This window comes from Echeneis naucrates, chromosome 5, assembly GCF_900963305.1.
Source record: "Echeneis naucrates chromosome 5, fEcheNa1.1, whole genome shotgun sequence".
NCBI classification, from domain to species: Eukaryota; Metazoa; Chordata; class Actinopteri; order Carangiformes; family Echeneidae; genus Echeneis; species Echeneis naucrates.
In genome coordinates this window covers 13,640,606-13,658,810 of record NC_042515.1, presented here as the reverse complement: position 1 = coordinate 13,658,810, position 18,205 = coordinate 13,640,606, and the positions used below count along the sequence as shown (strand labels likewise).

The following is an 18,205-nucleotide window of genomic DNA, read 5'->3' as shown; positions in this document are numbered from 1 at the left end:
TTGTTTGGTTCCCGGTAGTAACACTGACACGCTTACACTTTCCGCAGTTTCAACAGTAAAAGCATGCAACAGACACCAAACATAACAATTAAAAAATAAATTATAATCGCTCTGACTTTTCTCAGGTTGCTTGGAATTTGTTTTAATTATTTACCAAAAACCTAAATGTCTAGATATCCAATTGGAAAATGTTAATATCTAAGGACAAATTATAACTTGCTGCTTTGTCTTTTGCTTTGGTACCATTCAGTTTTATGTGTTAAACTAAATGTTTCCTTTTTTACAGCATAAAATACACACAAAATTTATAGCCTGTTAGTGGCATCACAATTGTCTGTTTCCTTGGTTGTGTGTCCACATCTGGTTGTTAACCTCACTGACTAAAGGGCTGTCTATCCCTGCAGGGCCCGGTCCAGCACATGCTCATCCTGTACAGGAAAGGGCATGGTGACTCGCAGCTGTCTGTGTGCCTCCATGGTACGCTGGATGGTGTCATAGGCGTTAGAGTTTCCAGACCAGCAACGACGAGCCACCTGCAACACACAGATTGGAGAAAGTCAGCAAACATCTGAGCGGCAATCTGAGCAGACTGCAAAAACGACTGAGGCAGGAACTAAGCATGACACTTTTTTCTCTGCTCTCTCACCCCATTGGAGACGTCCCAGTTGAGCATCAGGCTGGCACGCTTTGCTGCCTCCTCTGAGCCATCCAGAAGCAAACCAAATCCTCCATTCATTACCTCGCCCCTACGGGTGAAGTCAAGATGAAATGACATGGTGATGGATAAATATAAAAATAAATATTCATGAAAACATTCCCACATAGCAATGCTCAGGAAGTCTTACCAGCCAACACCACCGCCGTTGTGCAGGGCTACCCATGTGGCGCCCCTGAATGCATCACCAACAAAGTTCTGGACTGCCATATCTGTAGGAAGGTGACATTGTGAGCCCTCTGGCTTATAAAAATTAAGAGACAGAGAAAAAGTAAAAAGAGACTGTAGGTTCCCAATGTTGGAAGTTTGTGGAAAAACCACAAGTTTTAGTCCCAGCTATTTGCATATTAGTAGTAAATTAAAATGGACTCTGAGAGGATTCAAGTGCTGTTCTAATGTTTGAGGATTCAAATCAATAGTCACAAGTCTTCACTTTCAAGGCATCAGGTCAATTCAGTTCACAGTCCACAAAGAAAAACATAAAACTGGCAAACATGCATTTTGGTTTTCCATCATCAGATCAGCGTGAAATGACAGTAAAAACTTGTTTTCTATTGTTAGTTTATCAGATTCCTTTAACACAACCCAAACACCTGGAGGGGTTCCAAAAGATTCATCTAAAATAGGCAGCCTGCTTTAGTAATGATTAGTTTGATTTAACTTGGAAAGATCTTAGTTGCATCTAGCTGTAGTGAACTGCATTTACCTGCGCAGAAGGCAGATCCATCATAAACATTAGATGTCTCTCTAAAGGGACTGTCTGTGCCACTAACATCATGGTGGTCTCTGCTGATAACCACAGGAGCCTGAGTGAGAGAAATGACAGACCACACTGTTGAACTGCTATTGAATACTTGGCATTGGATAGAATGCTCTCAGAGGACTGTTGAGCCACGTACTGAAACTCTTCCATCAGCGATAGCTTGGTTGATTGCCAAAGCAATGCAAACTCTTCCTCTCTGGTCAGAGTAGAGGATTCTGGCTTGGGAACCAACAACCTTAACACATAAACAAAGGAAATGATGCCGTTGTAGAGCATTCTCTTAATTGTGATCTGCATCAAGAGCGCAGATGCAGGGAGTGATGAGAAGGATAAGGACCATTTTGTGTTTTCCAGCCTCTCTGATCCAGTGGATGTTGTCATTGTACTGTTGTCTGATATCATCAGTCACAGTGGCCCCAATTTCCTCCAGGACAGCAGCAGCAATGTTATCTGTTATAGCAAGGTCTTCAGGGTTGCCAGATGTGCATACCCAGCGAAACGGGCCAAAGCCCAAAGAGAAAATATCTCTGCAGTAAAAATGGAAAGAGAGCCAGATTATTGGTAACTCAAGACAGGAGGAAAATATTCAGTGATCATGGTTTATTAATGTAGTCTCACCCCATAATGTGCTGCACATAAGAAGGGTAACGAAATTCTGTTGCACTTCCTCCAACCTTCTCAACCTCTGCTCCTACATAAGATAAATGTAACTCTCAGTATTGTACTGAATGAGGCCAATTATGACCCTTTCAGTTTGATAGAAATGACTTACCAGCTCTCTGTGCTTCCAGGAGAAAAGCATTGCCATAGTCCCAGAAGAACATACCAGCATCGGACAGCTTGTTGATGGCCTTTATGTGTCTCCTCAGGCTGTGAGAGTGTGTAAAACACCGGTTATTTTAACTTAATGTACCAGTTATAATACAGACAGGAAGGATTTAATCTTAATGTGCCATTATGTAGTCTTTATGTGTCTATTGATTTAACCTTTCTTGGACCATCATTCGGAAACGGTTAGGATCTGTTGACATAAGCTGATTTGCCTGGCGGAAGCTCAGCTGTACTGGGTAGTAGCCTCCATTGAACGGATTGTGAAGGGAGGTCTGGTCTGAACCCAGATCCACCAGGAGCTCTCCTGTTCTCTCATACTCCAGCAACAGCCTCTCCCTGGTTCAGAGGCAGAGTTGGACAAAATGTCAGCATGGGGGCTGCTTTACTGTACAGCGGGTGCAGACATGGGTCACATCGGAGCATTGTCTCCACTTACTCACCACAAGTCCACGATGTTGCCATGGTAACCCAGACTGAGAGGACTGCTGGATCTCTTGGCATCCCTGTATGGCACATATTAGTAAAATAAAAATAAAAATAAACAGGATATAGACATGTAAGCAAATAACTCCCATTGAATCAGTCTATTTCATGCTTTTGCATTGTTTTAACCCCACATTTATTTGTCAGATACTAATTGCTATACAAATGAATAAATATGTAACATATGCAGAGATTATAAAATGGGACACAATGGTATAAATAAACTGTCTGATGATGATTAGAATGATAGAAACTTGAAAAACCCACAGACATTTAAGATTGTCACATTCATACCTTAAAGGTAAGGAAAACAAAGAAGAGGGACAGAGGAAGGAAGAGGGAGAAAAAAAAAACCTAAATAACTACCAACCTGTTTTCATTATTTTGACATCTGAAAAGAATATCTATTACCTGATGCGTTGGATGCAGTGCTCAATGCTGTTAGTCACCTCCATCAACCAGCCCTGTTCATGTCTCTTTCTAAGAGGAGCCTCATCCACCTAGACAGAAAACAAGTTACACAATCTCATGAGCATACGTCGGTCTTCCTCCATTCTTCAGTCAGTATGAATGGGACATGACCTCTGCAATGACGCCAATGCAGCCAGCAATGACGGCAGCTTTAGCCTGAGCTCCACTCATGCCCCCCAGGCCAGAGGTGACAAATACACGGCCCCTCAAATCACCAGAGCCAAGGTACCTCCGGCCGGCATTCAGCACTGTCAGCTGCCCAGAAAATCACAAGGAAGAGGATTAAAACAACATTAAAAGGACCTCACCCAGCAGGAAACATGTCTTCTGTTGCATAAAAACAGTGGCTCTCTGTCTATTATAAAATGGGCACAGTCTGCATATGTTTATGAGCTGTGAGGAGTTCATCTACTGATTGAGTGCCAAAGACTTGAGGTGTTTGTTATCTTGAGGTACATGTCATCATAATCTTATATGATTTTAAAGTAATGAATGAAATACTGGAATGTTGTACGGACATCTCAGTCTTAATTTGACAAACCATAGTGCCATGCACAATCCCTTGAGGGCCAATGTAGCAGTAGCTGCCTGCAGTCATTTGACCATACCTGAAAATACACAACAGAGGTGAAAAGCACCTTTTAGACCATGATAACATTTTCTTAAAAAATCATTAATCTAATTAATAACAACAACAACAATAATAATAATGATAATAATAACAAATCATGAAGAAACCAAAGCCACATGTGACAAGCACCTTTAAAACTTACATTGATACACCCAGAGCAAACATCTTTTCATACTGGTCTCTAGAGGAGTAATTTGGAATAACCTGAATGTAGAAAAAGAAAAAATGTGAATTTGTCTTGTATGTGTATTGCAAGTTCTTAAGTTAAGATGTGTTTTGGGCAGTTACCATGCCGTTGGTAATGATGGCCCGAGGTGAGGAGGGCAGGCTGGGGAACAGGCCCAAGGGATGACCGCTGTACATGACCAGAGTCTGCTCTTCTGTCATCTCACTCAGGTAATGCATCACCAGGCGGAACTGCCCCGAATCACACAAAAACCATCAGTATCTGTCCATTCAGACTCCGTACATCATCTCCAAAAACAAGGAAAATCAGGTCTGACCTGGGCCCAGTTACTAAACACCTGCCCATTTCCTCCATAGGTAACAAGCTCCTGGGGGAACTGTAAGGTTAAAAAAGAATAAATAAAACAAATTTAAAGGAGCTACTTCGCTCAGTGATTCCTCAAGAGTAGTCAATTCAAGTCATGCTGTGGAAGAAGCTCACCTGAGCAACTGCTGGGTCCAGGTTATTCATGATCATTAACATTATAGAGGCTGCTTGTCGTGTGCGGCACGGGTATTGATCTATGGGGTACGCTCTGAGGGGACAGAGGGAAACACGTCACCACGGTAACCGTACAATTTTCAGGACTTGAAGGGAAATTGCTTGGAGACTCAGATTGCTGTTTGTATGTATGTTTTCTTGCTTTTTATTTTGTCATATTGAAAATTATGGGTTGTCAGTTTGTAGTGTAACATTGTGCGATAAAAAAAAAAACAAAACAACAACATCATATCATTAGACATTAAATATTAAACTTTTTTTTTTACTCTGGCCAACAGGTTGGCTCACCTCATGGATAATGTGGGGCAGAAGCGATACATGTAGATGTGTCCATACTGTCGCAGCTCCTGAGCAAATTCAGGAGCAAGTGTCGCGTGGTGAGAGGGTGGGAAGTAACGCAGAGCATTTCTCAACGCCAACTAAAGTGAAACAGAGTCAAGAAAGTGAGTGAACGCAGGGAAAATCAGTATTTTAACAACAGCAGACAAAGCAGCTTTACTATTTTTCGTTTGTCCTTATGCACTGTCAGCGGTAGAACAGTGTCTGGATCACCTGTAGTTATTGAGTTAAGCTTTCCCTCACAGTTTGAGCAATCAGTAGTGAACCTTAGAAAATAATCAATATATTTAGGGCCATCCACAAGCAAACGGTGGTGATGCAACAAGAGTCCACAATTTGGCATTATTCCAATTTGTGCTTGCACATCTGGCAAATAGAAAACTGAGCATTTGTCAAACTTGATAGTGCGGTGGGACCCTGTGTGGGAAACAAAGGACTTCATGGTGATGCCAGAAGGTAGCCTTCTCTTTCAGTGGAAAGTGTGTTCATACATTTTTTCCACAGAAATGAAATTTTAATAATTCACAGCGGAAAGCTAATTTTCTAATTGTATGCTGACTCTGTTGCATTTAGGTATGCAAGCGTTTTCTAAATGTATGCAGAGTTTTCAGTTACAGTTTTTTGTTTTAGGGTCTAGATTTTGGGCTTAAAATGACCATCATAATAATAATAATCCTACACTTGTACATCACAAGATGTAGGATACCTGTATTTTTTAATACAGATATCAGACATAAAAAAATACATCTTGTGATATGATTACTTTTAAGTATCATATATATATATATATATATATATATATATATATATATATATAGGGTAGTCACTTACTCGCTCCTCCTCTGCTGTTAGGTTTGGGGTGCGGACAGGTGCATGTGGCACACTGGGATCTCTTCCCCGGTTAGGTGGCAATGGATCCAGAGGTAAACCAGAGCATACATCCTTTAAAGTAGACATCCTGTTAGGTATTTTCTATCACACACTTGAAGAGTAATTTAGAGACAAGAGTTCAGGCTGGAGACTGAAAGCAGCTGTCACTCTTCCTGCAGGTGATCCTCCAAGCAGAGGAAGGCTGTGTAGTTAAAGGGTGATCTCTCGTTATCTTTCTGTCCCCTTGGCCTTTTGGCTGCCTTCCTCCTTCACAATCCACCAATGGCATGTTGTGGATAGAAAAGGGTGTTTGGTAATTATTGATCCCTTAGGGGGTTTTAGAGCTGCGCACGCTTCAGTGGACAAACATCTCAACAGACCTCTGAGCCCCGATACGTAGACACGTAACTCAGTTAAACAAAAATGTGTCCCAGAACCTTTGGACAGGAAAACAGCATTTGTGAAGAACAAAGTCGCTTCAAAGGCACCAATACCACAGACAACTCAAATGAATCAGTGCTTGTACAAAAATCCTACACCTACAACTCCGTATCATTCTCTTTTATGCATGTGCATGTTTGGATATTTTTTGTACTAATACTACATTTCTGTAGAGCCTCTCTTCTCTTTTCTGAAAGTGTGAGAAAAGTATCAAGTATCATTGCATACTTACTTTCTTCTAGAGTCCAAATGAAATATTTGCTCCCGTTGGCAGCCAGTGAAAGTTTAGGCCTAGAGAAACTGGAGATGATCAGGCAGAAAACATAGATGTACCACAAATATTTCTTAAAATGTACTAGTAAAATTTCAGCTGCATTTACTTCGAGTTGACACCCAAGCCCCTCTGTGCAGAGTTTGCATGTTCTCCCGGTGCCTTTGTGGGTTTCCTCACATCACATCACATTACATATCACTTACTTTGTCTCTTTCCGTAGCCTCTGTTTCGGTCTCCATCCATTTTTCAAAAGATCTTCTTGAAGAATCTTCAAGAAACATCTCCAGGATGCGCTGGGATGCATCAGTGTTGTGACCTGGGGTCATAAGGTGTTTTGAGTCTCACAACACGCACCCTCGTCCAGGCGACCCAGCGAGGGTTGATCAGGCCTCGACTCACATCACAGCAGCAACCAACAGATCAGCGCTCTTTAATCAAAGCCACCTACTGGCTTTTTCTGCTGCGCCACTGGCAGATTGAACGGCCCTTTTGGCTGCTCCTGTGAGGCCCTACCAAGTGAGGAAACAACTCCAGTTCAAGTCTTTCTTTACAAAGATTGCTGAATGTTTTTATACAAGTTTGTTGAGAAATGTATTTATTTTTACATATTCAAAAGACTTTATCTTACACTTCAGACAAATTCAAAGTCATTCAATGCATAGCCTATGTACAGAAATCATAATTTGTTGGGTCTGAAATAGTGACTGAGATTATACCTGGAACAGATCATTTAAAAAAATCTAAACAAATATTAGGAAATGGGTAACAATAATGAATGTGACATGTGAGTTAATACTGTAGCTCCCTGGGAATGCCATACATGAAGACTGGACCCTTTTTTCTTTTTTGATTGTTCTTTTGAATGGCTGGTCACAAAAATAAAATCAAGACATTTTGACACGTGGAACCCAATGTGAGCTCCACTTCCTCTTCAACCCTATACAGTGACAAAAATAAGGAAAAACACACATTATTGGACTCAGTGTCTGTCAGTTCAGGTCCCGGTCCATACCTTTACCTGATTGGCAGGTTAACAAAATAAAATAAAGTTGGAAGCGAAAATAATAATAAACTAAGATAACACCAAGCAGACGGTAGAGTGCTTGTACACACACAGCTGGCAGTCCACCACCTTCTTCCAAGTCGAGTATGCCTGCATACTGAAGCTCTCTCTTTGTCGGTTTGAAAAAAGAAAAGAAAAAAGAAAGCCAAGATCCCACAGGACTTCAATTCACAAATGAAGCCTTTAAATGGAACTAAGGGAATCTTAATCTCCAGTTTTGAGCTAGAAAAACTGATGGACTGAAATGTCCGACTGTGTTATTGTGGAGGATATGTGCAGGAAGCAACAGGCTGTGTAGTCGTACCACCTAAGAACATTGCATTTCAGCTGCGATTCCTGAAAGGATTCCTCAAACACAGAGAAATTGATGATGCAGGAGCTTCACGTGGATGTAAAACAGATGCAAGGTTGGTGAACCTAATAAAAGTTGGTGGATGGTTGCTAGGTGTTGGCTTTTTTTTTTTTTTTTTTTAGAAGAGCAGGGCCCCCATACTGCCTACTTCACTCTGTTCTTTCACAAAAATCTCAAAGTACTGATAGATGATGGTGACAGCCAGCAGGATACCAGTGCCAGAGCCAATGGCTCCGAGGAAGTCAGCCATCACTGATAAACCACCGATACACAGTCCACCGAAGGCAGCCGCCGTGGGAATGTACCTAGAGCAGAAAACATGGAGGAGGAGGTGAACAATGGTACTTTATGATCTGCCAGTCTAAAGGATGCGACTAGCAAGAAAGGTTCAAAAAGAACATTCATGATACTTGTGAGTAGCAGTTAGAAGCTACAGTAAGCAGCTAGTTAGGGAAACATCTATCCTTGAAAAAGGGAGTGTTTTCCAAACTGTTCAAACTATTTCTTACATAGTATATATTAAAGATTCACACCCAAGGGAAGAATGTGGAGACACCAAAGAAAAAGGTCAGGAGTAACAAAAGCTGCTTTCATATTTTACTTTTTAACATTATGGTTGACACTTTGTCACTGACACTTTTGTCAACGTTCACCCATAGAAAATAAGCAGGGGTTAATGGAGATCGATGACACCCCTCATTTTGCAATTTACACTTCTGCTCACACATTAACCATACTCTCATAACTAACACAGTAACAATAAACTACATTTTGGAAAAACCCTAACAGGGATGTATATAAAAAAATAATAAATAAAAATCAGACATGTGCCACACTGCAGTGGCAATGCAACTAAGTTGGTGAAGAACTCAAACGCGCAGATTTGTTTTAGAATTTCAAACATCTAATTAGATGCTTAAATCATATTGGACTTCATCAATTAGGTTACAATTAATGTTTAAGATAACAATTTGAATTCTACCTGTTCAGTTCATGGACCATTGAGGTTTCTCTGTGTCCCCTCATCACCATCTGTTGCTCCTTCAGCTGTTTGGCCACCTAGGTGATAGTGAAAAAAACAGAGGTTTAAAGCACAGTCTGTCTGAAATGTACCGTTAGCACCACCTGCTACAAAACAGGCACAACTTACATCTTTAGCAGAGGAGCCAGAGACTTCAATCCAGGTTTTGGAGAAAAAGGCACATGATCCCAGCATGAAGAAAATGTAGATAAGTGCATGGACTGGGTCCTCTAGAACAGAACCAAATGACTCAGGCGGGGAAAGGTAGTAACACAGTCCACCAACTGGGTAGGCACGGGCTGGACCACCTGATGAAGTGTCCTGCATGACAAGGGAAAAACGTGAGAAATGAAAGAATGCATGCTTTGATGGGCAGACAAATGTTCCCTTATATAGAAAGATAAACACCAAATAAATGAAAAATAATGATGATTGTATAACTCAAATGAAATCTATACTTACAGACCAAGTTCCAAGCAAATTAACCAAGAAGTTGCCACTGAAGCGTGTGGAAAGCATCTGAGAGATGACGTACAAGTTGGAGACCAAGGCAGACTGCAGGATGATGGGAATATTGGAGGTATAGAAAAGCTTGATTGGGTAGGTGTTGTACTGGCCACGGTAGCGGGCTGACTTGATTGGCAGATCCACCCTGAATCCCTGTGAGAAGAGGTCAATGTGTAGGACAGCTGTGAACAACTGAACCAAAATATATGTCCCATCACCCAATTTAGAACTTGGGCAGTTTAGCGTTACACAAAAGAAAAGACAAAATTCACCTGAAAGTATATCACTACAGCAAAAACAAATACTGTGGCGATGAGGTTCATAAGGTTGGGCAGGTTCTGTCTGTAGAAGGCCTCTCTCAGAGCGCGCACTTTGTCTGTACGAGTTGCCAGCAGATGGAAAAGAGCAATGATAGCTCCCTCAAACTCTGTGCCTAAAAACACAAGAGGACACAAGCGTGATGTATATTTCTTAGAGAGCAACATGACAACTATTCACTGGCCACTTTGTGAGTTCTTACCTCTTCCAGTGTTCACAGTCGTGGGACTGAAGGCCTTCCAGACGATAGTCTCACAGATGTTGGTAGCAATGAACAGTGAGATCCCTGAGCCAAGACCATAGCCCTTTTGGAGCAACTCATCCAGCAGCAGCACAATCAGCCCAGCTACAAAGAGCTAAACAGCAACAACAACAGATTCAGTCATTTCAGAAAGCACAGAGTCAGTCATGTGAAATTCTTTAACACTGCTATGCCAAGTTTTTACAACACAACACTTTTACTCCTAACACAATATTTCACTGAGAAATATTTTCCTTTGGTGGGTTGAGTTTACTCACGAAGTAGCCTGTTGATCATATATTTCTAACAACTCTTAACAAACTCTTAGTTTAATGGTCAGTAACATACCTTTTATTTCAAAGACAATTATAAGTTGACAACTACTAGTTCTTTAGTAGCAGAAATGTCTGTTATAAGAGTTTCATATTTGAAGGATCTCTGGGGAAGCAAAGAAGCTTAATTTTTAATAATGTGCTGTATTAATTTATATAAATTTTTATTTTTTTTTTTTACTTTGCTCTACATAAGTATTTTTTCTAGTTTTTCACATTGTTGGCTGTTGTTTATTCTTAGAGACAACAATGACGACCAACTATATAATTTTGGTTCATTTACATAGATGTAAGAAATTCTTTTCACCTGAATGATGATGAGTAGACAGATTCCAGCACCCATCTCTGAGGGATCTCCATACATGCCAGTCATCACATATACAATGGCCTGGCCAATTGTGATGATCATTCCAAATACTGAAAATCATGAACAGGTGTTTGAAAATTTAAGGACTTAATAGATTTAAGTCTATTAAGATTTAGAAAATCACCACCTGATGATAACTTACATTTCTGGGCTCCATTAAAGAGGGCTCTGTCCTTTGGTGTGTCTCCAACTTCAATGATTTTAGCTCCAGCCAACAGCTGCATTATCAGGCCAGAGGTCACAATAGGTGAGATACCCAGTTCCATCAGCGTACCTGGATGTAGACATGGAAGTTGGTTAAACCTGCAGGAGGGCAGGCATGTATTTACTCTATATTTCATTCAGGTTTTAGGTTGACCAATACCTCTGTTTGAAGCCAGAATTACTCTCATCCAGTAGAATGGATCTGCAGAGTCTGACGACATGATGCCAAAGAGGGGAATCTGGAGGAAAATAGTGTTCAGTGTGTGCAACCTTTTCCACTTAAGTATGAAATTAATGCATACATTATTTCCAAACCTTTTATTCACAAAATAGAACCAAACAATTTATGTAAGTGAAAACTATGTGCAACACTTGTACATTTATTCATTCGACAGATGTTTATATCCAAAGAAACCTAAATGGGAGTGATAGTGTATATCACTAGAGCTAGAAGGAGGCCTTGCTGCAAGTACTAGGTGCTACATCTGTCCAATAAGTGAAATGAGATTAGGTAAAGTAGTGCACAAAAAGCACACAGTGAGGTCTGGATAGACATGTTGAGGTGTCAGAGGTAAGGAGATGCTCTCAGGAATTATAATGTATATTGCACAACTTTGGCTAAAATGTATCAAAATCACATTTGGGGTGTCACCCAGGCATACAAATTGTGTTGAGTTTGGATTGTTTAATTATGCAGACACAGTTACTGAGCAGATATAAACATGGCATGGAGTCCTAAGTCAACTGCAGAAGGTAAAGCGCAGCCTGCTAAGTTAATCACTTGATAGACTGATTAACAGAAGTTTAATCAGTAAATCATTAAGTCAACGTAAAAAAAAATTGGTTTGCAACACCCTACAGAATAAGACCGCTTATTTACACTTTTATACAAACCTTAAAGGACCGCTTCTTCTTTTAGCTTGTAGACACAATATACAAATTTAAGCCATACCTTTCAAGCACTCAAATTTTAGGACATAACTGATAATGCAGTAATTAAGATAAATTAGGATTTACCATAATACCATAATCACTCTACAAAAGACTTTGTGGTTACATTACATTAATGAAATACTGGGTTGAAACAGTCAATCAGATTCATCACCACGTGATTTACTTCCAGTTCAAAAATATGAAACCTCTCAGATGACTGGACCATGAAAGTATGAGAAGATACACAGAGCAATGAATTAATTAATAGTGACTCTTACCTGGCAACACACCAGGAAAATGAAGAGAGTGATGGCAGTCCATAGTACCTTTTCTCTAAACTGGATCTGTTGGTCAAGCACAATATGATGTCAACTTTTCAGACATTTTGAGGTTTTGCTGGCAGCATGAAGAGGATTCTTATTGTATGCAAACGTACAAAAAATGGATAAAGTGAAAAATACACACCTTTCTCTCAGGTTTTTGGATCTCTGGCAAAACTGCACAGAATGGCTTTATCACCTCCAAGAACTTGACTGGAAACAAAAAGAAGTGTGTTAAAACGACCTACCTACAGAAATAATGGCTGGTCCTCAGTGGGACGTGGCAGTGAATGAGGGGCGGACTCACGGCAAATTTAAAACTACATTAACCAAATCACGGATTTCACATCAAAGAAAATGCTTTCTCTCCCAATGTTGGCAGACATCGTACTCGTCCGCTGGCATGATGACAGTGTGCAGTTTGCAGAGAGCAGCTGTGAGCGGATTTGGCTCCAGCAGACATCACCGGCGGTGTTATGCGTCGTCATCACTAGACTGTCAATGTCTTTGAATGAGCGGCTAACAAGTTAGCTTACAGGACACTTACAGCAAACAGGAAACAGCTCGGCGCTTCGTAAAAATCTCACTATGAGCAACAAATGTTGCGTCTGAAAACCCCCACCAGGCTTCAATTGAATCTAAAAAGAGTTTTCACCCAAAATGTCTCATAATAGTACAAATCCAACTGCCAACTAGCTCGCTAGCAACATGAGCTAGCCGCTACCGACGCCGGCTCTCGGTTAGCTGATAAGTTGTCAAAAACAGCCAGCGCTGGTTCGGATCCTGGTCCGGATGATTCAGAGGTCAGTCTCAGAGACCGACAGTGCACAAATCATACTCACTGCCCATGATGTCCCGACAGTCCACCTCGGTGCCCCTGTAATGTGTAAATCTGAGCAGAGTCGGTCTCACTACTGAGGCGCCGGGAGGAAGCAGGAGGAGGAGAAACTTTAGAGACACGTCACCACTACAGACGGAGCTGCTGCGTTTAAAGACCCAGCGGAACAGCGTACAGAAGCGCTGCAGAAGCATAAAACCTTTTTCATATGTCTATTCAGGCCTTTAATTCTGAATGCACCATTACAGTTGTTCTCTCATGACAAAAAACCATTACAGAGAAGAAGGAGTTTCCTCTCCATGTGTGTTTAAGATATCTTCCTCTCTAATGATTTATTCCTGGTTTATCATGGTGTTTCCCACGCAGAACGCACATCCATACCCACCTCCTTCAGAAAACTGGATCAGGTCTTGAGTCCGGCTCTCACTCTCACTGCTGTTGGAAATGATGACAGAAGAAAGGGCAGAGCTCAACACTGGAGAGGCTAAGGAATGAGGAGTTTTTTCTGTTTTTGTTTGTGTTATTTATTTATTTATTTATTTTTGTGCTTGTAACTGCCAGCGGCCTGACCAGCATATATGGCTGTGTTTGCTGTCTGGAGTGAGAAGGATTCAGCGAAAGGGCAGTGTGTGTCAACACTGTCAGCCTCAGACAGACACAAAGGCAAAGAGGAGTCTGTTTTTAACTAAAAAATCTGCTGTTGGTTAGCTCGTTTGTTAGTCACAGCGGGTTATCAGTTGATTTGTGATGTCTCAGAACCTGCAAATTGAGAGCTTTGGTTCAATTAGTGTGCTATGTATGAACCCTTTTATTGGTTCATGCTGGGTTTTGTTTTTTAATTTTATTTTTTACTCCCAACAGGCAGTGGCTGACGATGCAAATGATAGCTCATTGTATTGCCAAGGTTTCATATTTATTTTACCCTCCTATGGGTGTCTGAATCCATTTTTCTAACACTGCCAGTTCAAAGGTGAAACTGTACATTTGTGATGTTGTCAGCTTATTTTGCTTATGATATGTCTTGTTTTACAGTCATAGGAAAAATCATTTTGTACATGCTAAAATTGAAGTCAAATTTTGCATGTAGGAACTATAAGCTATTTCTTTACATTGTTATTTTAAACCCATTTTCTAAATGAACGATCGGATTTCTTTCAGGATTTCTGAAATGTGGAATAGGAATAGGAATCGAGTCAGTAGTTGCTGAATTATTTTCATTACTTCCACTGTAGTCATAACTATCAGCAGAAGCGAAACTTTTGGATTACATAAAAGAATAAAAAGTCTGTACTATTGAACATGTATTTACTTTTCCAGTATTCTTCCTTTTGTGCATACATAAATATCACCACTAGAGTGCAGCAATAACCTGGAAACCAAAGCTGATGAAATGTAGGCTGAAGAGGCCACATTGACTCAGAGCTTCTTTCAAACCAGCCTGACTGTCAAAGCCAACACCATCACGTTAATGTCAGGTTCAATGTACAATGTTATATGATGTAAGAGAGTCCAGCAAAAACAAAACATGAAAATAAAAAAAACCTCCCAAACCAAAACAAACAAGAAAGCCCTTCAGTTCTGAAGATTACCATATTCAGTGTTTTCTTTGAGAGATGCTAACTACTATCAAACAGTGCTACTAAAAGGTATGACAAATTCAACTTTACATTAAACAATGAAACAAAAACAAGGGCAAAGATCTGCAGGGCAGAAATTACATATATGTGATAGATGAGAAACTTCTCCAACAGAATAAAGCTTTATCTAAGATTATGTCTGTTTGCATGGTGCTTTGGTTCTTACTCTGGAGGTCTCACCAGCATTTTGGATTTAATTAAAGACCTTCATTTTTAACAACAGAAACTTGAGAAATAGACAGAACTTAAGCGGTGATCCATAGTAACGTAAATTAAAGGAGAAGATTGACATCAAAAGTTCTAAAATAGTTAGTTTAAAAAATAGAAAATAGTTTAGTTATACTAAAATGTTGGGAGGGGAAAGATATGACATTTTAGTTTTTGTCATTTGCTTTTCTCATTTGAACAAACTCAAAATCTTCCCATCCTCTGAAACTTGACAGAGATGTGGATATTCTTTAATGTTAAAAGTAATGTTTATGACTCTCCCAGTTTGATAAAAAAAAAAAAACATATACAAAAAAATGACTTTAATGGGCTGCCAAACACATGTCCTTTTACATCAGCCAGAAGTTCAGAGTTGGGCTGATCATGATCTTTTTTATGTAAAAATAGAAAAGAAATTCCAGCAAATGGTTAATTTAGCTTAGTATAAAGTTGGGAAACAGGGAAACATTTAGCTCAATTTAGTCTGAAAGTATCACAATACGAACACCTGTACATCAGGTATAACTGCTATTGTGTATCTCTGTTGTTTGCTTATTTGTTTGTTGTTTTCTCTATCTCTTAAGTTAAAAATCTTGCTGCTGTAACAATGTGAATTTCCCCATTGTGGGACAATAAAGGAAATCTAATCTAATCTAATCTAATAAGAAAAGAAATATTGAGGGGGAATAGGCACAGAAAGACAGGTAAGAAAGTATAGTATAGCATTTATGTTGGAGTGGTAACTATGAAAAAATGGTTAAATGATGACCACGTAGCACGTAGATGTAGAAAACCTATATGATAGCTGGCATTACATACAAGTCTTGACTTTGCTGTAACATTGAGAAATGTTTCATACTTCAGCACTTTTGTCTTTTCCTGTGATACAAGAGTGGAACCATTTTCTCTCTTGTTCACCTTTGCATTCACCTTTAATTTGAGGGGTTTTCTGTGAGTTTGACTTGATTTTTGTGCGTGTGTTGGTGCCTTAATTGCAAGTGTTCTGAATAAATCAGATTACTGCACTACAGGGGGATCCTCAAGTAAGAATGGAAAAGCGGTTGTCACAGACTTTTTAAAGGCCCCATTCCAGTGCTTTCACTGATGAGCTAATTCTATGTTCCCTGACATTTCCCAGAACTATGGGGTTGTCTATGGATTTTCTGGGTGGGAGGGGTTTGGGTGTAAAGAGTCACAAGATCACGAGTCCAGGCAGTGAGTTACTCCAACTCAGCTGTTATGTTATCCTGCTTTTCATGTTTTCTTTTCCCGTGCCTCTCTGAAATAGCCATCATAGCAGAATTACCTGGTGTCAGTTATTTGGCTAGATCTCACTCTTGTTTTTCTTAGTTTCCTTTTCTTTCTTATCCTCTTATGAATTCCTCTAATTATTTTCATTCTTTGATGGATTATATGTGCTCACCGATGGCCTAGAGATGACCAGCCTGAACAGTATTCACTGCTGTGAGGTCCTCCCAGTGGCAAAACAGTTGCTCTGATCTCTTGGTATCACAGAGTGATGATACGTTTTACTATGACTGTGATTCATTGCTTCTGCTGCGCTGAAGGTCAGGGGGTCATGCTTGGTGTTTTTTTTTTTACTGGTGGATTTAACTGTCCTCGTAATCCAGTACGGTGTTTCAGAAGACAGAAGAACATTTTGTTCCCGACCTCATCCCCCAAGTTATATAAACATCTACAGATCCCTAACTCCTCCCTGTAGCGATTTTCTCACATTTTATAGGAGGGTTAATGAAGACGTGCTTGTCTTTTTAGCGTTACATAAATTTCAATTAAGGATGGAATCTGAAAATGTGGTTGTGTCATTTTATATTAAAAAAAATGCAATCAGACTAGGGAAACATAGCATGAGACGACATCCACGCTAGCTGCAGATCTCTGTGCATAATCCCATGTGCATTAATTATGAGGGCAACAGAGATACAATCAGGGAATCACCAAAGTCATTATACATAATTTGAGGGCCATTAACATTTTTACAGAAATAAATAGTATTTTATCGAGGACATGTTATGATATTTGAGTCTAAATTTAGATCAAAGTGATCGATACATCAACACCACCATCAGTGAAAATATTTAGAAACAGAGAGCAGAGTGAGTCTGAGGGCGTACAGAAAAAATGTGATGGCTGATGTTCAAGTTGTAGATAAGCTTTAAGCACCTATAAATCCTTCTAGAGTAGAGTGAGGAGGGGGATACTGTTTTTGATTTTATTGCCAGATTCCATATTATTTCACTAAAACAGCTGTGCTCAGTTCAGCCCCAGAGTGACTGTCTTATGTAACCTGTTTAAAGGTTCTCTGACATCTGTGCTCTTAACGTAAACATGGCCATGGCAGCAAAATGACCACCGAAGAGACATCTACTCTCAATGATTTGAAAAATATCTGTTATAAGACACAGAACATGAGGCCACAGCTAGATCTTGCTAGTAGAAAACTTCATCTGATAAATTGGTTGTTAAAATACTGTATGAAACCACTCAACATACTTTGTCCTTTAAAAGCATAACAGTCTGAAAACAACGTGAGAGAATAAACAAGACACCGATATAACTCAAAAGCATTTCCAGTGTCACTGCAATCATCTTAATTACAGTGATTAAAAAGACGTCAATCTGCTCCAGATGATTGATTGTATGTTACCTAAAGTGACTTGAACACATCTCCTCCTCCTCCCACATACGCTCATTCATCATAGGCCTTCTATGGCCACTAAATTATTTCAGGAAAAGAGTCTGGTGTCACCACATGTATGAAGTGGAAAATGTTTAGCCATGTTATAACCAACAGAGAACCAAAACAACCCCACCAACTAGAGTGTGGGGTGAGTGACCAACCACAGGATTATTCCACTAAGAGTTAACTGGAGTTAACTGGACTGCCATTAGGTTTAATCCAGATTATTCCAGACTGCAAACTGTACACTCATAGCTTTCTTGACCTGTTATGTCCTCTCTGGGTTATTTTAAGCACACATATCCATACACTTCACTGCAGCTGCCGAGGGGGTATGAGTCTGAATGTTCCCGCTGTGTCTTATTGGGAGGTTTGACTATCAGAGAAGAGGTTTTTCTTTCAAAATGTTCACACAATACTCATTAAGTCTCACTAATTTTTGCACTCACTCACTCATTCATGCTTAAAGCTGTCAGGACATTTCTCTTTATGCTTCTGTGGGTTTGGGTTACATCTGATGAATCACAGCCAATGGTTGTGGGAGATGTCAGCTCTGCCATGCACCTCTTTATCTTATGCTATCTTTGTCTGGACTGTTTTAAATATTATTTATTATTAT

The 18,205-nt window shown here is 39.9% G+C and overlaps 2 protein-coding genes across 2 annotated transcripts; both read right to left on the bottom strand.

Moving 5' to 3' along the window:
- Window positions 1–392: 392 nt before the first annotated feature.
- uroc1 (urocanate hydratase 1) lies at window positions 393–5,917 on the bottom strand. The gene is made up of 19 exons (XM_029502925.1): window positions 5,792–5,917; window positions 4,910–5,040; window positions 4,562–4,655; window positions 4,398–4,457; window positions 4,183–4,311; window positions 4,037–4,098; window positions 3,805–3,871; window positions 3,375–3,518; window positions 3,204–3,292; window positions 2,750–2,812; window positions 2,466–2,645; window positions 2,251–2,348; window positions 2,097–2,169; window positions 1,816–2,005; window positions 1,615–1,713; window positions 1,422–1,521; window positions 846–927; window positions 647–746; window positions 393–533 (listed from the first exon to the last, which is right to left on the bottom strand). The coding sequence occupies exons 1-19, from the start codon at window positions 5,915–5,917 to the stop codon at window positions 393–395; spliced, it is 2,028 nt and encodes a 675-aa protein (XP_029358785.1).
- Window positions 5,918–8,041: 2,124 nt separating this feature from the next.
- On the bottom strand, window positions 8,042–13,129 carry LOC115043165 (protein transport protein Sec61 subunit alpha-like 1). Its single transcript, XM_029501388.1, has 12 exons — window positions 13,046–13,129; window positions 12,349–12,416; window positions 12,162–12,227; window positions 11,111–11,189; window positions 10,889–11,020; window positions 10,687–10,796; window positions 10,009–10,162; window positions 9,761–9,921; window positions 9,444–9,641; window positions 9,111–9,302; window positions 8,943–9,019; window positions 8,042–8,265 (listed from the first exon to the last, which is right to left on the bottom strand). Exons 1-12 carry the CDS (start codon window positions 13,050–13,052, stop codon window positions 8,079–8,081), a joined length of 1,431 nt encoding a protein of 476 aa, XP_029357248.1. The 5' UTR covers window positions 13,053–13,129; the 3' UTR covers window positions 8,042–8,078.
- Between the last annotated feature and the right edge of the window lie 5,076 nt (window positions 13,130–18,205).